Raw genomic sequence first — 24,229 nt, 5'->3', positions numbered from 1 at the left:
TAAAATAGGAACAATCCATCTCCATCATCTTACTTCAAGTGCAGGATGTCTAATTATCTTATTTTAGGGGTCAAAATACTCATTCTATTGACAATAATCTTATTTACAAATCTAGGACAATAACACAAATTTTAAGAACATTTTACTTATTTTTAGGTCAGTTTTTGCAGTGATGACAGATCTATTTACGATGAAGGTTGCCAGAACTTTTCCCGTCAACCCTGGTCAGACGTGCCGCAAGTCAGCAGCACTCACAGGTGTAAACTAAGCATTAAGGCGGCGTTCGCCGGAGAGAGAGCGGCGCGTCCGGAGACCGCCTGAGAACCGGAGGTAATGATCTTTGTTGTGATCGCTTCACGCAGAGTGTAACATCAGATCAGGATGAAAGACAGGTTCATTTTAGTGGCGGGATGCAGGAGGGAAACAGGAGAGGGGGTAATCGGATTCTTCTGAATGTGATGACAAACAGGCTGCCACGGGAGAGCAGAGGAAAATGGACGACTTTTGGCAGCCTTTCAGATCTTAAAATACGAGCGTTCAAAGCAGGGCGTCACGGTTGGTTTTCTGCCACACACACAGTCGATTCGGTTCCCATCCCAGATCACCTGCTTCCACGTGTTTGCTGCAGCTCCTCTGTGCGTTTGGCGAACTGCAAACCAGCCGTCTGGTGGCTTTCTTCCTGTCGAGTCCTCATAAAGGCCACATATAGATGCCCTATCGACAGATTCTCCCACCTGAGCTGAGGATGTCTGCAGCTCCTCCAGAGTGCGTCTTGGCTGCTCCTCTGATTAATGCTCAGAGCCAAGTCTTGTAGGTTCATCTCTTACCCTCTGTGTTTTAGATAGAGCAGACCTCCAGAGATGTTCAAAGCTCGTTTCCTACCGTTCTCCACAACGTTCTCCCTGACCCGTCTGCTGCTCCCTGGTCTTCCCTCATGCTGTCTGTTCACTTACTTTCTCTGGCAAGCCTTTGAAGGCTTCACAGAGCAGCTGCATTCAGACCGAGATTAAATGACAAACAGATAGACTAGGCAACAATTTACTAATTAGGTGACTTCTAAGGCACCCGGTTTTATTTAGAGTTTAAGGCTCATCCTTTCCCTTCACATTTTATGTCGGTCAATTACAAAATATCTCGTTAAAACACAATAAAATGCGTGAACGTGACGTGAGCCCCGTATTTTCAGCTCCAAATTCTGGCTTTGGTCGACGTTTCATTTGATTTTTCAATCTCCGAACTCAGAAACTCCCAATTTAGAGAAAAGGAAACTTCAAATGTGCCCTCCTTCTTAACGCTTGATTACTTCTAAAGGGTTTGATCAACGGCTTTCTGGTGGTCTTTCAATGTTGTTCTTTGGCATTTATCAGCTCATTTTCAGTCTTTGTACCCGACCATGAGAGCATATTGTGCAGAGAACGACTAGAAATAACTCAGGAAAGTAAGTTTCCTGAGTTAAATAAATGAAATGGGATGATCCTCTGCTGGGGTTCAGGTTTTCAGCTGATGGCTCGGTGGGAGAATCACTCTGCTGGGACTGTTTTATGTCAGTCAAAATATGATAGTTTGTGATTTCAGTTTCTTGATCTGTGATCAATGAGCTGCTCCCACATCATATTTCATCCTTCATCACAGTCCAGCAGCAGGACGATAGGTACCTATTATAACCCTATGACTCCAAAAGTATCATTTTGAGACAAATAACTTTGAGACAAATATTTTTTTTACCTCTACCTCTCCAACAAAGTCAGTATTTTTCTCAACAAACAATTTTCAACAAACCAAGGAATATATTTTACAGGATATAGAAATGCAGAAAAAATGAGGAAAATTGTTTTTTTTTTCAGTCCAGCATATAAATTATGGTACAAAGAAAAAAGTTGAAAGAATGACATTTTTTTTTTAAGCAACCAAAAAAGATGTTCCTTTGTTTAAAATGTGAAGTTTCCTCACATTTACCCTGTACCAGGCTTTAAAGGGTTAAGTGTTCATTATCACAAATCGATGGACGATGTGGAGGCGTGAACCGTTGCTTCTGTAACTTCTGATGATTGACACATCTAAGGGCATTATCCCACTTATACCATGGTCACTTACGAAAGAAAGAAATATTAAACCAATTATTAATACTTTAATATTGTTTTTCACTGTTAAAATCATATGTTTTTCACAAGAAGCGACTAAGAAGACTATTTAATATCTCTTGTTGTGGTAACCAGCGTCAACTGTCTTACCTGCTACCAGCTAACCTTTGAGCCAGAACAATAATTCAGAAAAATCAGGGTTTTTTCACCACAACTTTTTTACAGGTGTCCTATCAGAGTTTTTATTGGAGACCCAGCAGCCAATCAGAATCTAGTATTCAACCAGACCACGCTATAACCAGAGTTCACTGGACTTCTAACACGGTAGGATCCGGTCATCATCCCACGCTACATTTCATCGAGCTCTTGAGAGCGACAGCTTTTTTCATAAATAATTTTTTGTGGCACTAGCGGGTTGTTTTTTCAAAGTAGGCTGACAGCACTGCACAAAAGGGAACTGAAAGTAGTTAAAATCCTCTTAAAATTAATGTATTTTTCATTGATTTGAGCTGGTAAATCAGTCTATTTGCCAATGGAATAAGATTTTTGTACTTAAAATAAGAACAATTCATCTCCATCATCTTATTTCAAGTGCAGGATGTCTAATTATCTTATTTTAGGGGAAGAAATTCTCATTCCATTGGCAAATACTCTTATTTAGCTGCTCAAATCAAGAAAAAATATACAAATTTTAAGAAGATTTTACTTACTTTTAGTTCCCTTTTTGCAGTGGGGAAAGGGGGTTTGAGAGAGGGGGGGGAAGACGTGCATTAAAGGACCTCAGGCCAGAATCGAACCCGGGTCAGCCTCGTCGAGGACTAAGGCCTCCGTACGTGGGTTGTGCGCTCTACCCCCGCACAATCGGAGCGCGGCCCTTTTCATAAATGTTTGTAGAAGCAGCCAAATTCCCAAGGTGCTGGATTTTATGCTCCTGTAGCCGTGGAAGTGACGGGAACACCTGAAGCCGATGGTGTGGACGGGTGACCCGATACTTATGCAGTACACTTGCAGCTGAGCAAGAAGCTGCATGAAGATTTTCTTTAGAAAAATTTACCTTTTCATTTCTCTTGGTTACAGAAACGTTTCACAAACCCACCTCTATGAAATGAACCCAGCGAAACAGAATTGAACTAGGGAACCTTTAGAACACCCAGACAATGTCAGACTTTATTTCATCTGCTTCGAGCAGTGAACTTTGTATCATTGGTACCTATCGTCCTGCTGCTGGCTCACCATGAAGGAGGAAGCAGCTCAACGATCACAGAGGAATCCCTGCTGCTGCCCTGATAAGACCGAGCCTCAAACCCAACCAAGAGCTCTCATTCTGACGCATCGACATATCGAACGACGGCGCCCATCTCAAGCTCAGATCTGGGGCTAATCGCACGGCTGTGGACGGAGATAAGAGCGCAGGCGGCGGGTGGACAGGTGAAGAGAGCCGGTCACAGAGGGGTTTATATGGGGCACACAGAGAGGGAGGAGTACCTGAAAATGAGGTGGTTGACTTTAAACTGGGTCTCTATCACGCCCGTCGTCCTCAGTCGCACTCGGAGGACGTCTGTCTCCGTGGGCACGTAGTCTGGAGACGTGATGCGGCTCATGTTTTCAAAGAAACTAAGAGAGGGGAGCAGAGAGAGGGAGGGAAGAAGAGGAAGAAGAAGAAGCAGGTTAAAGGAACATGGAGAGACAAGGAAAACAACTCGCAGTCAAACGGGAGATCAAACGAGGAATCAGTCACCGGTGCGCAGGCTCATTGTGTTTGTCGTGGTCGTGTCGGGGTGCCAGTTGGTGGGCTGGGCATGCGTTGATAAGGCGGGAACCCCCCCGGGGGGGGCTCATCACGATGAATATTCACAAAGTCGTTTACCATAATAAACACACTGAGGCTAAGCTCCAAACACTGATTAGCTGCTAACACAGCGTGATCCAGCGCATCCTGAGCGCACACACACACACCACGGTGATATCTGATCTTTTACAGACACACATGCACGCACGTCTCTGTCAACATCCTTGTTTTAAACACTATTGATGACCGTGCCTTGACTCCTATTGACTTTTACTCATTTTCAACCCTTTCTATGGCCCAACCCCAACCTAAACCTAGTTGACTCCTGAGTCCTAAACCGAACCCCTCGCCCAGAATAAGTAAATAAGCACACACACACACACACACTCACACACACACACACACACACACACAAACTTGTTTTGCTATCTGTTATGAAGTCCTTGCATTGACTTTCATTGACTTTGATTAATTTTCAACCCTTTCTATGGTCTAACCCTGAGCCTAAACCCTATCCCCTAGCCCTCACTTTGCAATACATGGTCCTCACTTTGCTGGTAATATACCAAAAATGGTTCACACACACACACGCACGCACACGCACACACACACACACACACACACACACACACACACAGAGGCATCTCCACCTATGTGAACTGACTGTGACATTCTCAGCTAGTCATCCTGAATCAGTTTCTTGGACACAGACAGACGTCCTGCTGTTTAAAACACCAGAAAAAAAACAGACGACACGCGAGTCCCTCTGCTACTTCTGTTGATCTGAGGAACTCGCTGCGTTCTGGAGATCATCTTTAGTTTCTAAAACAGCACATTTTTCACCTGGGATGGTGAACTTTAAAAAAAAAAAAAACAGATCCACCAATCATCTCATAACTAAGATTCACCCATCAAACATGTAATCAATTGATTTCCTTCTGTCCATCCTGCTTTGATACGGAGAGAAGAACGGACGGACGGACGGACGGATGGATGGATGGATGGATGGATGGACGGACGGATGGATGGGTGGATGGATGGATGGATGGATGGATGGATGGATGGACGGATGGATGGATGGATGGATGGATGGATGGATGGATGGATGGATGGATGGGTGGATGGGTGGATTGATGGATGGATGGATGGATGGATGGATGGATGGATGGATGGATGGATGGATGGATGGATAGATGGAAGGAAGGAAGGATGGATGAAAGGAAGGGTGGATGGATGGATGGATGGATGGATGGATGGATGGATGGATGGGTGGATGGGTGGATTGATGGATGGATGGATGGATGGATGGATGGATGGATGGATGGATGGATGGATGGATGGATGGATGGATGGATGGACGGACGGATGGGAAAGAGGACAGACACCAGGAACAAAAGACAGGTAAAGAAGAAATACAAACAAAATAAGGAGGGAGGGAAAGAAGGAAGGAAGGAAGGCGGGAGGATGGAAGAAGAGAAAGCAGGAAGTAAAGACCAAAGTGAAAGAAGTAAAAATACAAGGACGGAGGAAAGGAAACCTGAAGCATCTGAATCGAGGGATGAAATAAGAAAGGATACAGGGGAAAAACGACAGGGAGGACAAATGAAGGGACTCGGGGAACAAAGGAAGGATGGCAGGAAGGACACATCATTCCAGCAATGGGATGAGGACTAAAGTCTCTAGAGACAAGTATTTATCTCTCATTCCCTTTTTCCACACGCATGAAGACCTGAGAAATATTGACATGGATATTTTCCAGGTTTAGACTCCTAAGGTGTCACCAGGAGGAGCAGACACCGGGTGGAGGAGGAGACTCCAGAGGGTGGACATGTCAGTGAGGACGGTCACACAGAGAGTCAGCGTGGGGTGATGGACGGTGCTTCTCAGTGGGAACCAAGGGGCCTGTCGCTGTGGATAACCCCAGAAGCGAGGCCTCCAACCGGGTCAAGGGATGAGAACCGACGGCCTCCTGGTGCTGCTCCGGTCTTTCTCGCCATCGCACCACAAACACAGAGACACACCCCGTCTCCTCTCCTCTCGTGTTTTACTCTCCATCTTCATCATCCTCTTTTTCATTCCATATCCCTACGGCTGCTGACTTCAGCGAGCATCGGTGAAAAACACCTGGAGGGCGACGCATCGTTTAGTCTCAGCTTCACAGTTATAGTCGCTGTGAATCCGGATAATACAGAAGTCTGCAGGCTGCTCCTTCCTTTCTTTCTTTCTTTCTTTCTTTCTTTCTTTCTTTCTTTCTTTCTTTCTTTCTTTCTTTCTTTCTTTCTTTCTTTCTTTCTTTCTTTCCATTTACAGACACATATGCAGAGAACTCATCTGCCTTCTTTCTAATCAAGAGATTGCACTTTTTACTTAATTGTAAATTTTAAAAGTTTGTCTTTTTTTCTGAAGCTTAAAAAGTGTTTTCTTAAAAAGAGAAATCTGTTTCTCTTAATGGCAGCCAGGTATCTAAAAACTAGATAAATCTTCCTTCATCGAGAGCGAGGGTAAATATAGATCCGCCGATGATAATGGGTACTTCAGATGCCTGGATTAATACATGACATCCCTGTAAAATGTATTTATTTATTGAGATTTACTGCATTTTACCGTGATTTTCCAAGCTGTATGAAAACGAAATTTTGTTCTCTACGCACTTTGTGCATGCAGGATGACAAATAAAGTTGTCTAAGTTTAAAACACACTGAGACTTTTTCTCCACACATCTACATATTAGATACACCCGATTAAAAACATTTACTTCTGAGTTTAAAAAATATTAGAGCCCTCTCTCTCTCTCTCTCCGTCCCTCGTTGCTTTCCTCTGCACATCCCCCTGAACGCATCATGACCGCTGTGAAACATGGCGGCGGCTGCATCATGCTGTGGGGTTGCTTTTCTTCTTTAATCCAATGTCCTGTCTGGCAATGTGGCAATAAGAATTGTTGTCTTAATGCCAAAAAGAGCTCATTAGATTTGACTTTCACAAGTGGAGCAGTTCGGCTTTTGCCATAGTGCTCCGCTTGATTCATGAATGTGAATAGTTTTATTATGATTCATGCGGGGAATATGTCAAATTATATGGACACTAAAATAAGAAAGTAGGAGAGCAAAGGAAGAACAAGAAGAAAAAAGAAAAGGTGAAAGAAAGAGGAGATAAAAGGAAGAGAATGATAAAACAATTATTGAATAAAACATGTACTTCGCTTAATTGAAAATATGCAGTTCCTATATTGTCCACGAGGGGCGCTGTGTTTTAATCAGCAGATGGTAGCACTGAGCTTCAGATGTGGAAAAATTTAAATCATTTCTTAATTTTTATCTGTTTGATGTATTTTTCCATGCAGGACAGTGTTTTTAAGTTCCAAAAAAATTTAATAAACGTTTTTCAACATTGTACAATCACTGTGATCAGTTCTTATGCATAATGAGTAAAAGTATTGTTGAAATTGCACATACTTTTCTTAAAAAGGCTGAGGTTATTCATAATATATTGTGTAAAAGTGAAATTCATTTAATATAAAAATCAACAACATGTCCACTTTTATTAGTTCTATTTATTCTTGCAATGAGTTTACTCGTGTGGCCCTCCTGAGATCAGATTAAGCTGTATGCGGCCCCTAAACCAGAATGAGTTTGACACCCCTGCTCTAAGCCAGAGCTAGAGCAGATCTATTCGTAGGTTTGAAAGGCCTGGTTAGGGTCCAAGACTTTAAAACTGATGTTCGCAGATTCACTCCATCCAATTTGACTGAGCTGGAGCTATTTAATAAGGCAAACGGGGAACAATCTCAGACTGTGATTGTTGGTGAATACTCTCAGTCATCCAGGTCATGATCAATCCAAAAAAGGGGCTCATCGTTATTCTGGCTCACAGGAGAAATGTTGCGGTCACATGCGTGGAGGTGTGAATTGGGGTGAAACGCGCACAGAGAAATTACCTAAAAAAAAGACTTGCAAAAGGTAGCTCTGCAAAGCCTTGATGCAGGGAGATGTGAACAGATGTTATTATGTTAGAAGATTAAGAGCTGTGCATCATTTTCCCTCCATTTCCCACTCAGGCTTTGTGTTGATCTGTCACATTTAATCTTAATAAAACGCAACAAGGCGTTTTGAAACCAAAAGCACATCTCTGTGTGTGTATGTGTGTGTGAGGCCGCTAATTGAAGACATTTAACTCCATGTATTTACAAACTGAGAGCCCTCTCCCGAAGCTGAGTTCAAGTGACAGCGAGCATCAGCTAATTAGACCCCCGCATCTCCTCCACTCAGCGTGAGGCCGCCCCAGAGGATTACTCACTACAGCGCGGAGTCGTTCAGCTCGTACTCGTAGCCCCGGGCGGCCGCGGCCCTCACCCCCTGGTCGGCCCACAGGCAGGACAGGGCGTGGCTCAGGAAGGGAAGCGGCACGTGCTCTTCGTCGAAACACCGCCCGCACGACAGGACCGAATGGGCGTGGACCTGCGGAGAGGATGAGAGACGGAGACAAGCAGCGGGGGGGGGTGAAGAAGGCCTGACGGATCGAAGGATGCAAGCATATGTGACAGGGGAGTTCATGAGCACTGTCTCTGCCTTTCAGGCCCACTAATCACTAAAGACGCTGAAATGAATGATTCACAAACCGAGACACACACAGACACACCCTCTGCGACATTTATTAGAGGAAACGCGTTGGTCATCATCTCCCAGCAGGATGCGCAGGGTGGGTGGAGAGAGGAGGGAGCTCTGACAACTCTGGCAACAAAGTTCAAATCAAATCAAGCCTCCCACCTGCCTGCCACCTCCATTTCAGCTGTTTTTCTCCCCAGGCAGCGTTAAGACGGCGCCATCTGGTGGCGATCCGGGTAGCGTGCAGACACACGGTTCTGGCCACTGAGCTATATAATACACCGGAGTGCTGATTTTGCCGAAAAACTGAAGTCACTGGCCGCCATCTTGCTACTCCCTACTCTCACAGAATCCTATAGTATTTGGTTGCAACAACAAGCAGTTTTCTGGCTGTGTGAAAACGTTTCATAGGCAATTCTACAGTCAGTGGATGTACTAACACTATTAACTACTAGGAAATTATGCGCTGAAATATTTTACATGTTATTCATATATATATATATATATATATATATATATATATATATATATATATATATATATATATATATATTATATATATATATATAAGTATGTGTATATGTATATATGTAGATATATGTATACATATATGTAAATATATGTTTTTGTATATTGTTATTTATATATTTATAAATGTTATATATATACATATATATATAAATAGATAAAATGCAAAATATTTCAGCACATGACTTTCTCAGTACTTGATAGTTTTAGAACATAACATAAAAGTATATGGCATTTGACATTTTAAAAGTCTTAAGCCCCTCCTGAACATGATAAAAGCCTCGTTATTCGATGCTGTAGCGCACATATTCTCTAGTTACTGGGGGAAATAGGGAGTACCAATATGGCGGCTGGTGGCTTCAAAGCGACTCGTTCTAACAGCCGGCGATTAGCACTCCAGTGTATAATATAGCTCAGTGGTTCTGGCCTAAAGACGGAGAGGGCAGGGGAATGAGAAGCAAGCGACCTTATTACCTTATTCCTGTTGTTAGCCAGGTTGATACGGAGGACGCCCATTCCATGGAGGACAAACTTCATGGAAGTCAGGAGGTTATCCAGCACCGCCGGCTGCAAACAGAGAAGCCGAGTTCAGAATAAACTATGAGCGGTTTGCAGCAACGATTTACATACAACTTAAAAACTGTATCTGTGCTGTTTTCTGAAACGTTTTTTTACAGCTGAATTGTGAGTTGCATCAGAGACAACATCAAAACAAGCAGAAATGTCTCCTTAAAATCATGTTTATCGGTTAAATCTATTTTATCGTAACAAAGTCCTGGGTCTGTCGAACAGTGTGCAGGCTGCATTTTACTATTAAAGTAAGTGCGGGTCCTCACGTATCTGTATTTTGAAGTTCGCATGGTATCGTTTTCCCTCTAATGAAAGACTCATTCTGTAGTGTTTTAATTTAGATCCTGTGAACAGATGCTCCCATCAGAACAGCAGGAATAAAAAAAACGTGAAACAATACATGACCCACAGTTCTGGCTTAATCGTAAATTAAACCGGCTCAAAGCTTATTCGTGTATTAGAATGGCCTAGTCAAAGTCCAATGAAAGTCTGTGACTCAGTTTGAAAACTGATGCCATCAATTTTCCTTTTTTCCTCATGTCGATATAATGTGATTTATTTTTTTAACTTGTCTCCACAGAACCTAAACCGGCCTTCAGTTTGTGCTCTGGTTTAATAGATGACTTGCTTTTTTCTTCTTGTTTCCTGAAGAAAGGAATAAAATGCGAAACTATTATACAGCAATAATCTCTCAGACAACATAACAAAAATCTCCACTGAGGGTATTGCGCCCCCTGCTGGACATTAAACATACTGCGGGGGGAAAGGTTAACTGCACTGGCTTCTTTTTGGAATAAAAGTTTGTTTAAAAAAAATATCTATGATCGCAACGTGACTCAAAAAATTTGACTGTTTGTTATCGTAGCTTATAGCAGTTGTGCAAAGATAAAGGTGAACGATAAAATAAAACAGGAGATATTTAATGAAAACCTGAACAAAGCTTTATTAGCCCAGGTTGTGTGGACAAACAGGGAACATGACTTTGGTTTCACTCGCTCAGCGCACTGTTAATTAGGCTTTTAAAATACTGTTTAGTGTCATGGCAAAGGATGTGAATAATAATGTTCACCTTCCATGCTCGCTCTACTTTTCAGGCATCTTATTAATCCATTCTGAAATCCCATCCGTCACTCTGCTTAAGATGGTACAGGCAGGCGAAGGAGCAAACACTCATTTTGTGGGCGGAGGGGAAACATTTTGTGGCTTTGCTGCATCGATTTCTGTCAAGATAAAAGCCTCTTTGTGCTTTTATCTTTCTTTGGGTTCACTAGTACCATCGTCAGGAGATAAACTTCCTATCTCCATACACGTGGTACATCAAACATATTTTGGTTTTCTTTAGAAGAACACGTATGAATCCCAAGTGTTTTGTTTTTATGACAATGAACATCATCACAATCAGGAAGTTCAAGAGATTCAAAACCAAAGTGGAAAAACTGTCCCTGACAAAAAGCTTTACTGGGTTTTGTGGTTTATTGAACTGCTAATTGATTCAGCCAACTTGTTTTATCATTTAGAAAGACGATCACAGCAGTCAAGTCTAACGTTATCAGACGTTCATCCAAACTTGCTGTCCTCGTCACGTCCTCATCTTTGTGGTCTACAAAAGTCCAAAGTAAAAAAAAAAAGCTTTCTAGTGGAGGGGAACCAGAAATCTCAAGGTAAATTTAATAAAACAAAAATATGGGGAAAAGAAAGAAAACCAGCAATGTGAAGTAGACCTTTTGATACTTTGGCAACTGTGATTTTGTACCTGCTTCACTAAATGGGTTCTTGAGTTTATGTAAATGTTGCCTTTGTGGTTCACAAATTGCTTGAAAAACCAAAAATATCCTCTAAAAATGTACTTTAAAAATGTAATGTTATGTATTTAAGTATAAAACATGATTGACGTCAGTGACTTGATCCCAGAACTCTGAAGGACCCATTTCTAGTAAAGATGTATAACTCAGACCTTTATAAACACTGATTTTGCTGTCCTTAAGGCCTTCTGAAACTAATCTTCAGTCTGAATAGTCTCTGAAGACCCCATTTGTATCAAAACCTTCATTTCCTGCTTGATGTCTTGGGGTTGCTTCAATATTTCCACATTAAGCTTGTGGCCATCTCTCTTTTGTGAAATGCACCAGTCCCTCTTGCAGCATAACATCTACATAATAAGACGTGCCAGCACCGTTCATGATGTACGAATGGTGTTCTCTGGTTTGCAAATGTGACGATGGTCATATTGGCCAAAAACATCAGGTTTACATTCGTCAGAACAAAGAACATGTCTCCACAATATATTCTTTGTCCCCGAGGGCATCTGAAAACTGCGTTTTAGCATTTTATGCTGCTTTTGGACTGTTGACTTCTTCCTTTCTGAGCGGCATTTCAGCCCGTGTTGGTACAGGTCTCTTTCCCTAGCGGGCAATGACGCTCTTTTACCGACTTCAGCCAGCAACATCACAATATCTTTGCTTTTGTTTTGAAGTGTATACAAACATTTAATGCCAAAACAGAAAACGGCTCAATGGCTGGGCCTTCTCTTGGTGTTTATACACGTGGCTGAATGTTTAAACAGATTTATGTGGCACCTTCAGGCGTCTGGACGTCGTTGTACCCAGGGATGAGCCAGTGTTGTGGAGGCCCATAGTTTTCCTTCTGTATGTAACTTTAAGGAAGCATCATGTTTGAGGTGTTGCCTTGAAATGCTTCCCCAAGTTTGCCTCCAAGTAACTAAAATATTGTGAATTAAGGCAAATGGTTTAGCGTATAGGGCATTAGCAAAGATTAAATTAACCAACTGGCCATCTTGGAGAACATAACCATGGTGACACATGCAGAAATATTGGAGAACACAATATATTAAAACCACTTATTAAGGGAAGATAGGCCGACTCAAATCCTCCCATTCCTGCAGTGCTATTTCATGACAACCGGCCCATCTTTCATCTGGAACATTAACAATGATCTGTTCTACTCTGATTACCACCGTTTAAAACAGCCCAGAAACATCACTGATATACTATTGCAAACAACCTATGGTACCCATAGTTTATGTAAACATCAGATTTCTAAGTATAACATGTAATAAAAACATGTCTCTGCCAGATTTGTGGCAATAGACAAGAGGTCAGGAGGCGCGTGATGAGTAGTTAAGATGATTTTAATGAGAAAACAAGACTTACGGGAATGACAGGGAAACAGAAACCAGGAACACGGAGAACATGACCAGAACGAATGAAGAACGAATGAGGACCTAACTAAACAAAGGAGGAGCAGAGCTACTGATTAAAGAAAAGAAGCTAACTCAGACAGGAACCAAATCTAACAATCACAAGGATGCACAATTAACACACATACTGAACAGAAACTAAACCAATGGCAAAAACACGGATCTAAGGAGAAACAATACTAAAAGTGCAAAACATCGACAGATTGCAGGATCCCCAGGGAGCTGCAATAAGTAATCAGACCCCTGGGGGTCCTCACATCGTCTCTTATTATTCTGATACCATTCTAAATTGAAATAGAAAAGATTTATGTAATCCTAACAGAATTAGATTTAATTTCCCTTTGAGTAATTTTGAATGGAATTTATATTTCATTTCATAATAAAACAAGAAATGTTTAGTTTTATGTGTGTCAGACGTCTAAAACTGCCAACGTGGTTTTCTTAACCCATTATTGGCTCTGTGTCACCTGTGAGGACAGAGCAAAGGGACATATTCTTTTCACTGATCTTTGTGTGCGTTTATTCCTGAAAGGAAGTCAGTCAGATAGAAATGTCCCTTTCTGACCTTCACTTCCTGCTGCGGTTTGAGTCACTGTGTGAACTCTGAGCGTCAGCAGAGAAGTCCTGAGCTTGGTTACAGCGGTGTAATCTCTAAAGCCATCCACCTACACTGAACTATTGTTCTGGTCCAGCTTTCTGTTGGGACTGGCTCCCTGAACACAGAAAACTACCAGCCATTAGGAACTGATTTGTCTCTGAGCTTTAGCAAAGAAAACACAGGAAAGAATGTGGCTGAACTGGTCACAGCCTGACATGTAATTATTAACGACAGACTGTAAAACACGGAGTGCGTCACTGACAATCCAGGGAGTGTTTAAGGAATAAAAACACCGGAAAAACCTGCGATATTTACTACATCTAACCAATGAATTTGTATTTTAAACAGGCTCAGGGTTGCTGCACGTTTTTCCTGTAGAAATACCAAATCTTTCCAGATTTACCTCTCCAGAGTTCTCAGTCCTTTATGTTTATAATACAATTTAAAATATAAAATACTAAAGTAAAACGCATGTCTATGGCAGGAGAAGGGTTTAAACAAGGTTGGAAAGAAGGAAAGATACAAGCAGGGAGGGAAGGAAGGAAGATGTGAAAGAAGGGAAGCAGGAAGGACACAAGAAAGGAGGCAAGTATGACAGAGGGTACGAGGAAAGGAAGTGCACTAGGAAGGAAGGAAGTTTAGAAGGAAAGAAAGACGGAAGGAGGGCACCAAACAAGGAGGGATAGAAGCAAGGGTGCAGGGAAAGAAAGAAAGTAAGTAAGTAGACTGAATTTATATAGCACTTTTCCAGTCATGCTGACCACCCAAAGCACTGTACACTATAGCCACATTCACCCAGTCACTCTCACTAACACGCACACATTTATACACCGAGACACAGCTCAGTAGGCAACTTGGGGTTAAGTGCCTTGCCCAAGGGCACATCAACATGTGGCAAGGGGAAGCTGGAATCAAACCCACAACCTTCTGGTTGCCAGACAACTACTCAACCTATCAAGCCACAGTCGCCCGCAGTAAGTAAGTAAGTAAGTAAGAAAGAAACAAAGAAACAAAGAAAAAAGTAAGTATGTAAGTAAGTATGTACGTAAGTAAGTAAGTAAGAAAGAAAGAAAGTAAATAACAAGAAAAAAAGAAAAAAGTAAGTATGTAAGTAAATAAATAAGTAAGTAAGTAAGTAAGAAAGAAAGTAAATAACAAGAAAGAAAGAAAAAGGTAAGTACATAAGTAAGTAAGTAAGTAAGTAAATAAATAAGTAAGTAAGAAAGAAAGAAAGAAAGAAAGTAATAAGTAAGTAAGAAAGAAAGAAAGAGTAAGTAAGTAAGAAAGAAAGAAAGTAAATAACAAGAAAGAAAGAAAAAGGTAAGTACATAAGTAAGTAAGTAAGTAAGTAAATAAATAAGTAAGTAAGTAAGTAAGAAAGAAAGAAAGTAATAAGTAAGTAAGAAAGAAAGAAAGAGTAAGTAAGTAAGAAAGAAAGAAAGTAAATAACAAGAAAGAAAGAAAAAGGTAAGTACATAAGTAAGTAAGTAAATAAATAAGTAAGTAAGAAAGAAAGAAAAAAATAAGTAAGTAAGAAAGAAAGAAAAAAGTAAGTAAGTAAGAAAGAAAGAAAGTAAATAACAAGAAAGAAAGAAAAAAGTAAGTACGTAAGTAAGTAAATAAATAAATAAGTAAGTAAGTAAGTAAGAAAGAAAGAAAGAAAGAGTAAGTAAGAAAGAAAGAAAGGAGGGAAAGACAGACACGATGGAAGAAAAGAAGGGAAGGAACGACACAATGTGACGGGGGATAAAGTCAGGAATGACAAATATTTTTCCATGCTAAATCAGACTGCATAGGAACACTGCAGCAAACGCTTCAAAACGTGTCGGCGTTTTCTAAGCTCTGCCACTCTGACAGAGCGTACAGACACACAAAGACAGAGGTATGTCTTCAGCCTGACCAGAGCCAAAACAGCAGCATGGCCTCAGGCTGCAAATAAAAGAGGGATCAAACGACGGAGCGCTCCATTCCAACCGTCGCTCCCCTCATTTCCCTTCAGCGGGCCATCCTGTTCTGGGAAACTTTTACTGCCCGCACAAACGCAGATTAAACGGCGCAAAAAAAAAAAAAGACGCACAAGTCAGTCAAAGAAGCAAGGCCACTTGATGTTTACGGAGGCCAAAATGAGGAGAATGGATGAGATGCTTACTGCTGAGCTGATGAAGAGAGATGTGTTTGAGTCGCACTGAGATTAGAACACAGATGAAACGATGTTCACAAAGGTCAGATGAAGAGCAGTGTGTGTGTGTGTGTGTGTGTGTGTGTGTGTGTGTGTGTGTGTGTGTGTGTGTGTGTGTGTGTGTGTGTGTGTGTGTGTGTGTGCGCGTGGAGAGGAAGGCGTGCCTGGGTTTGCTGTGGGAGGCTGGGACAGTTCTGGAAGGGAGGGACCGGCCTGTGGGTTAGTGTCATTTTTCCATGTGAAAATAAGGGCGTCAGCGCGGCACAAAGGCAGAGCTAACTGACACCAGAGAGGACAAAGGAGCGGTCCAAAATGTGCTGATGCGTGCTTCCACATTTCTTTCTTTTTTTTTTTTATCATTGAAATAGTTGCCATCAAACAAAGAGAGGTCATCAGACCAATCAGCAGCTTCAGAGCTGTTGTTCTGTTTCTTTACAGCATTCATATCTACTGTAGCAATATTCAGAACGACTGCATGTTGTGTGCAAACCTTAAAGCATATGAATTTTATAAAAAAAAAGAAAAAAAGTAAAACTGCTTTATCTCCATAAAACATGATCACTAAAATCAAATTACAATTTTTCCAAGTTCTTCCTTTTCCACATTTACGCAAATTTAGAACTTGGTAGAATCAGAGCTACGCCTACGTCAGCATCTGCTCTCACCGGTCACAGGTACGCCGCCTCGCCTGCTAGTTAACACCAATGTTCAATCAGCCAATCACAAGCCAGCGTTTCGGTGCCTTTTGGCACGCAGACGACTTGCTGAAGTTCAGACCGAGAATCAGACTCAGGAAGAGGACACAGTTGCAGAAAATATTGCAAATTTATTCTCAGCGCTATATTAGTCGCCACAATGTTAGCGTCACGAAGAAGCGTTTAGATAGCAATAGGTATTAGCTAATTCTATGAATGTTGTGCTATTCACAACAGAGAGCAGACTGACTGACTTTAACGCTGTAGACGCTAGCATATCTTTATTTTTTTTTACCAACAACGCATGTCGCATTTTTTTATGATAACATGCAGATCTAGAAGGAAGTTCATCTGAGTGAACCTGGCGTGGCTGCTGGTGCCGGGCGGGCTTGTCTGAGTACTTAAAGGTATACTATGCAACCGGGGTTGATTTTCCAGCGAGGCTCCCCCCAGAGGGTGAAAGTAAAAGTGTACTGTCGTAAAGATGCTCAGCTGTTCTGGTTTCTCCATCAAGCCAGGCGCGGTTGTTTTGAGCTTAGCAGACAGGCGAACGCAACAAAAAGTCAAAAAAACGGCAGTACAAACAATGACTAACACAGTGAAGGTATGAACATCAGGCTTCCCGCAGCGTTATCTTGGCGAGGCGGCCGCGGCATACTTTCACTGTGTTAGTCATTGTTTGTACTGCCGTTTTTTTGACTTTTTGTTGCGTTCGCGGCGCCGCGGTAGCGTCTCGCCAACATTAAAAAAAATATATAATAATAATAATAAAACTCAATATGCTTGCATGTTTATTTGAGGTTAACACGCGGTTCTTTGTGGCTTTCGCGCGTGCATATAGTGAATGGCAGGGCAAAAACACATGGAGTTCTCGCTGTAAAGCAAGACCGACTCTCGCGGTCTTGCACGAGACTTCTGAGCCTGTGGGTGCGGGCCGAGGGCTCCTGCAATTGCAAGTGCGGTATTTCCCCCACAGACCACCAGGGCGGCCGAGAAAACCTTTGTTCGACCTGACTCATTTAATCATCCAAAACGGTATGGAACACATTAATTAACTGAAAAATGTTGCATAGTATGCCTTTAACACGGCCGATCTACTGGGATTTCCATGCACAGCCATCTACGGACTCCAGTGGTGCGAAACGAAAAATATCCAGTGAGAGCAGGTGTGTCAGAGGAGAATGGGCCACAGCAGCTCAAAGAACCACTCCTTGCAACCAAGGTTTGCAGAATACTATCTCTGAACAGGGTCAACCATTGAAGCAAATGGGCTACAGCAGCAGGAGACATCGTTTGGTGTCACTCCTGTCAGCCAAGGACCCGAGACTGAGGATACGATTCACACAGAGTCAGGGTAGAATCAGAATCTCACGTTAACTAAATGAAAGGATGTACTAATCCTGCCTGGCATTAACAGTTCACACGACTCTTGGTGGTAGAAGAGTGAGAGAGGATGCCCTCTTGGCACACCTTGATGCCCTTAGTACCAACCGAGCATGAAATGCAGTTGTTTATGGAGCACAGTTAAATGGCACATCCGTTTCTGACCACATGGCACCCGTCTTCTGATGGCTACTCCCAGCCGAATAAAGCACAGTCTCACAAAGCTCAAGTCATCTTAAACTGATTTCTTAAACATAACACAAACCCGGGTTACAGTGAACCCATTGTACAGCAACGGCCTCCATAGTCTCACGGTTTCAATACAGTAGAGCACCTTTGGGACACTGTGGCGTGAGAGATCCACATCAAGGTTAAGGAATCTGCAGCAACTGCGGTGCTCTTATGTCAAAATGCATCAAATCGTCCAGGGATTGTTGCCAGAACTCGACCAATCTGTGAACTGAAGGCGCAAGGTGGTCCAGCCTGGCACTAGCGAAGCAAGCCTAATTAAGCTACTTTGGAAAAATGAACTGTGTAGGCTTCGAGAAAAATAAAAACCCATCCTAATGCAGACTGACCTGCTTGGGCGACAAAAACAAAGTGGGAAACAGACTGAACAAAAATGCATTTTAAAAATGCAGCGTCATGCTTTCCACGAATCATCCTTTTAGAACCAGGGTTCTCAATGTGTGGTACAGCAATGATCACCAGTGGTATTTATGTTGCCTTCACAGGAATGCCAAAGAGATTTTGGTGTCAAACATCAACAGGAAACGAACAAAAGCCATTTAGCTGAGCTGTTGAGCCTATAAACACACAGAGCCAGAAACCTTTCTCATCAAACAGAGGCTACTTTAAAGAGCCCTACATCAGAGAATGGTCCCAGAAATCTAATTTTAACCTGAATCTGACAACAGTAAAGCAAGAACAACGCCTGGTGGTTACTTATTTACCCCAGAGGTTGGAAGTCATGCTGCAGTTTGTAGTCAGAAAGGCCTGAAAACTGCTGAGCTAACCTATACAGGATGATTACAGTATACAGGCATATCCAATACATTAGAAGATGCATTACAGGCTTGTTTATCAGACAAAAACATTTAAGCAGGTGTCAAACATACTTTTCATTATTCCTACATTTCTGTATTAAAATGTCATTTTATTGGTCTGATCATCAGACCAGTAAAATTACATTTTAATATGACATCAGACCGTTGTCATATTTTAATCTTATTTTCATGTTTTTATTTAGCTTTAAGTGAAAAAAATTATCACCATAAATAACAAACATAAAGGCTTAAAAACAACAGTCTGCGTGTAACTAATTTATAAATTGGGTTTCACTCAGTGAAATGAGTTACTGAAATAAATGAACGTCTTCAATAATATTTAAAGAAGCTATAAGTAAGACATTTACTGTAAAATCAACCTAAATCATTCTCATATGTCAGCAGGGATGGAAGTTGCATTCCCTATAAACAATCGATCCTCTCAGAACTACTGCAGTTCAGAGTGTAGCCTGTGTTTACTTCCTGGTTCCTGAGCCAATCATATGAGAGTTCTCAGGGTTCCCAAAACAGTGAGCAGAATTTGGTATTTAATTTTAGCATTAGGGCGGCTGCCTGCTAACATGGAAGCTAGTAAGAGAAGCGGACCAGAAATAAAACAGAATACAACATTATTTAGAAATCCCGTGGAAGTAAAAATTCACAACAGCAAAATGCTGTTTAAAACGGCATATTAGATTGTTGTGATTGGCAAGCTGTTGAACTAATTTGAGCCACAATGGGTCAGTATTACTTATAGCTCCTTTAAAGTTACTGATTGTGACTGTATTTGTATGCAAAGATTAAAGGGACATGTTGTAAAGTACTGTTTGAAAGATTTGAAGAAAGAAAAACTGAAAGTAAACACCTTATTACCACAGCCATCGCGAAGTGACTGCCGCATTGGATCTAGAGGATGGGGATGGTGAGAATAGTCCAAGTCTCCCACCTGAAATTCTCATTGAAGGCGGTCTTCCGGTTTACTTTTCACAAGAGCCTGGAAAATCTGACTTCCATGTGAAAATGGGTCACACAATCAACCCAGATCCTTAAAACAAAACAAGTGTTTTCTTTGGTCTTTGAGAAGAAAAAATATAATTCTGCTGAATCACTGTTTCAAAAAGCCCCTCAGGTTTGTGGTAGAGTTGGAAACTTTTGTAGTTACTGAGGTGGTATTTGTTCTGAAATCTGGAGGATATAAAAACGAATATCAGTGTGACTTTTCCCATATCTGACCAAGATGCCCCCATCTGACATGGATGCCCCCTGAGTTTTGAGTTTTGGGGATTTTTCGGGCATGTCCCACTGGGAAGTGACCCTGGAGAAGATCCCAACTTGCAAGAGATACTTTATATCCCGATAGCCTGGGAATACTTTAGGATTCCCCAGAATCAGCTGGAGGATGTGGCTAGGTTGCCCCACAAATCTTCGATAAATGGAAGACGATGGATGGATGGATGGATGGATGGATGGATGGATGGATGGATGGATGGATGGATGGATGGATGGATGGATGGATGGATGGATGGATGGATGGATGGATGGATGGATGGATGGATGGATGGATGGATGGATGGATGGATGGATGGATGGACGATGCATTGAATCTAGTCTAGCAGAACACATTGACCGTCTTTCACTTCAGGACTCCCTCTGGATCATGCTTTTATTAGTTATGCTTCCTCTAGTGTTTGTTTATATTAGTGCTTACCTTTGGTTAGTATATTACTTATTCAGTAGAATCTTGACTCTGTCTTGTTTATCTGGTTAGATCTCTTCCTCCCTGTTTGCCCCTGTCATCATTCTCCCTCCGCTTTCTGCCTTTGTTGTTCTCAGCTGTTACCCATAATCATCTGATTACTCACACTTGCTCTCCACACCTGCTCTCCTCACACCCTCTTAATTCAAGCTGTCTGGTCATCTCTTCTCACTTGTTGGTTCCTCTGTTGTCCTATCTTCAGTTCATTCCTCTACTCTGTGGATTTCGTACCTCCCGCACCCTGTTTCTCCATGGATATGATACAATGTTCAGGACCGCTTAGGTTCCTCCACTGTGACAGAGGCTACCTTCACAACAAAGGGCAGACAGGATGTAAATTTTGTTTAACAAGGACAGGATTTAAAACCATTTTTTTTGTTTTGTTGTTAGTGGTTTTCTTTTTCAAAAATGTGAACTGAATTTTAAGTTCAGTTCTCTAAATAAACTACAAATACTAACTTAAAAATCACAAACATCTAACAAAACCCAATAAGTTATATTTTCCCAATAATTCTGTTGGTGTAAAGTCTGTTCCTGTACCATTTTTGCATGATGATTTTGAAGTCTATAAAGTGCCAAAGAAGACATTTTGCTATATGCTGTTATTGAGACATTTGCCTAACTGGATTTCAGCATTTTTGTAACAGTAAGAGGATAAGAATGGTAAAGCACCAGAAGTATCTCGACATTAGAAAAACTGCTATTTGTATAATGATCATAATAAGGTGGACCCAGAATTTAGCCAGGCAAGCAGTTTCGGTTTTAGGTAATTTATTAAGGAGGTTACAAACAGGCAGAACTTTAATGGGCATCAAGCCAAAAACAGGACGACAGCGTCAAAAAACCAAAATAGTCCAAGACCGACAACAGGCTAACTAAAGAATCAAACAGGGTATAGGCAAGCTCAAAAACCAAAAGGCAGGTCCACTCAGGCAACACACAGGCAGTCAGATCAGGCAGGAAAACAGATAATTCAGGGGTCAGGCAGGCTCAGATATCCAGAGGAAAATCGGGTCAGATCAAACAGGCATTTACGGAAACAGAGAAACGCTGGACTAGACTCACGAATAGGCTCGTAATAATCTGGCCCCGAACAGAGGAGTGAGGCGGGTATAAATAGGGGAGTGAACAGGTGAATGGAGTGGAAACTAATCACAGGAAACAGGTGGAACTGATCAAAGGAAGGGTGGTGACTGAAAATAAACCGAAACTGATTGGATAGCGGCTAGTGGCTTCACAGTGGATTGGCTGATAACTGGCAGGTTACTGAGGACTGAACTGAACTGGCTGATAACAGACTGGTGAACTGGTCAAAAAATTAAAGCAAAGAACAAACATAAAACAAAACAAAATCCAAATTTTGACAACTTTAGGTTTATTGCAAGCATGTTTTCTGCACAACTCCTTTAAAAATAGCATAGAAAGACTAAGTTTACTTTCAATGGCAACTATTATACAGTGCCTTGAAAAAGTACTCAAACCCAATGAATTGTTAAACTTTTCATGTTAAAACTACAAACTTCAGTGCATTTTACTGGTCTTTAATATGATGGACCAACACAGTCCGACTACACACTTCAAGGGTAAGATGGGATCGCAGAACGAGTGTGATGATATGATACAAAGCAAGGAGAGCAGCAGCATCTGTGGGTGCAGTCAGAGCAGAGCCACCATCTCCACGCTCCGTCTGATCTAAGAAATGCGTTGATCGCAGCGTTTGACGGAGATAAAATACGATGGGCATAGTGCACAAAGTGTTCTCGTGCAGAAGGCCTGCATGAGGATGAGTTCAGCCAAATCTAGAGGTTTTGGCTGATAAACATCTGAAACACTGTCCTCAGGTAAATGTTGGGAGTTGTTGGCTCCGCCCCCTTTGATTCCACAATCCCAGCTGTACGCTGTTGCATGATCCGAATGATAAAATGCTGGTGATTGTATTGCAAAATAATCATCTGAAAGAGGCTTATGGCTTAAGGCAGAATAGAGGAGAGATGCATATAAAAAAGAAGTGGGGAATATGAAGAGCGACCACTGTATAAGACTAGAAATTGTAACAGAAAACATTTTTGAAAGTCCTGAGTGTATGCATGCTGAACCATTTCCCTTAACCCAACCCCATCCCAACCCCTGGAATAACAGAGGAATTTGGCTTCCATTTGCTCTCTCTCTCTCTATCTATCTCTCTCTCTCTCACACACACACACACACACACACACACACACACAGAGAGAAAGAGAAGCAGATGTGAACTAAAACCACTGCATACCAGCTTGAATCTGAGTGTCATGACAAATCTCGGGCCCCCCTCGACAGGGAAACTAAACTTCACCTAAGCTTCCCTCCTGTCTGCATCACTTCTTCCTTATTTCCAGTCAAACAAACACTTTTTTACAACTTCTCTGTGCCACCACACGGCATCCTCTGCTTCCTCTGTGGTGATGCACTTCTTCCATGAACGGGACTCACATTGTTCTATCAATGTCATGTTCGCTTAGGGACACTTCCCTCCAGAGCCAGCCCAAGCTCTGACATTGCCATAAGGAGAAGTTGATTAGACCTTTATCTCTCCAGCACTGTAGCATGACTTCTCTTTTAAATTATCCATGTTTGGTCATTGCTTTTGGCATTTAGTTGACTAGTTTTATGAATGTATAGTGAGTCCAGAGTGGACACTTTGAATCGTAGAGAGTGTTCAGCTTTACCATCACATTAGCCACTTTGCATAATATAGGAAACAAATACGCCACAAATAAATTGCTTTTACACAGCTACTAAGAGACGAACACTGACTCTGAGTTTGCTTTTGCCGTTGCATCCAGATTTAGCATAGTCAGCATAGCCAAACGGGCAACATTAGGAAGTTCTCCTCCTATTATAGCTCAGCTGAATAAAATAATCTGCAAAGAGGTATTAGGCACCCATGTAGAGTAAAGTTTGAATTTTTTTTTTTAATGTTATTTAAGAAAGTTAACAAATACAATCTCATTTTGAAAGATTAGAGCTGTTTACTGCATGCAGGTTTGGCAGAAAGAAATTCTACCGTCTACTGAAAGCCGTTGGTGATTTTGGCAGAGACGAAAAGAGGAAACGCTAATGACGCGCTAAACTACTGACTTCACAAAGAAACTGATGGGAAATCACAGATGGTGAATTCGCTCTTTCCTCCACTGAAGTGTCTTCTGCCAAAAAAATTCATTCACTTTGCAACAGACGTCCAATTATTTGTATCGACCGCATGTTATAACGCTATCTTCACTATTAACTGATGCTTATTTATGACTAATTTCACCAAAAGGACAGACCCTAATTTAGTTTGTTCCAACATCAGATGCAATAAGCGCATGGGTTATTTTTATTTTTGTATAAACTGCATGTGTGAAAGTCTCACCTTGAGCAAGCTCTTTATGGGGAATCCAGTTTCTTACAGATAAAACTGATGCTATCTAGATATCGTGCAGAAATCTGTTCATATAACTCTACCAGCATTCTGATTTTGCCAAATTATTCGGTAATTAAGCTATCTTGGCCACTCTTTACATCAATTGTTAAAGTAAAATAGAGAAACTAAATCTTGGAGCACAGATCACATCATCCATACACAAACGTCTCCAGCGGTGCATTCAAAGCATCCCTGTTTAACTTAAAGATGTAACTCTGCTGTGATTCATTCGGTCGGATGTTGTTCTTAAGGTTTTGAGGACCGCCTCCTAAAGTCAGGACCTGGAATTGAAAAAAGAAACTTTTCTCTATCTCTTTCTTTTTTTCAACAAACCATCAAGCAACATG

General features: G+C 41.5%; 1 protein-coding gene across 1 annotated transcript in view; it reads right to left on the bottom strand.

The window, feature by feature from the left end:
* Window positions 1-24,229, bottom strand: part of gnav1 (guanine nucleotide binding protein (G protein) alpha v1) — a 45,085-nt gene that overhangs the window by 18,324 nt on the left and 2,532 nt on the right. Inside the window, exons 3-5 of the mRNA XM_036134842.1 lie at window positions 9,474-9,566; window positions 8,164-8,324; window positions 3,567-3,695 (exon numbers count right to left, since the gene is read on the bottom strand). Coding sequence (XP_035990735.1) covers window positions 3,567-3,695; window positions 8,164-8,324; window positions 9,474-9,566 — 383 coding nt within the window. The remainder of the gene's footprint in view (window positions 1-3,566; window positions 3,696-8,163; window positions 8,325-9,473; window positions 9,567-24,229) is intronic.

The sequence above is a fragment of the Fundulus heteroclitus genome, unplaced genomic scaffold (assembly GCF_011125445.2).
Source record: "Fundulus heteroclitus isolate FHET01 unplaced genomic scaffold, MU-UCD_Fhet_4.1 scaffold_92, whole genome shotgun sequence".
Classification (NCBI taxonomy): Eukaryota; Metazoa; Chordata; class Actinopteri; order Cyprinodontiformes; family Fundulidae; genus Fundulus; species Fundulus heteroclitus.
Note: the sequence above shows the minus strand (reverse complement) of the source record. Positions and strands in the feature narration are given on the sequence as shown.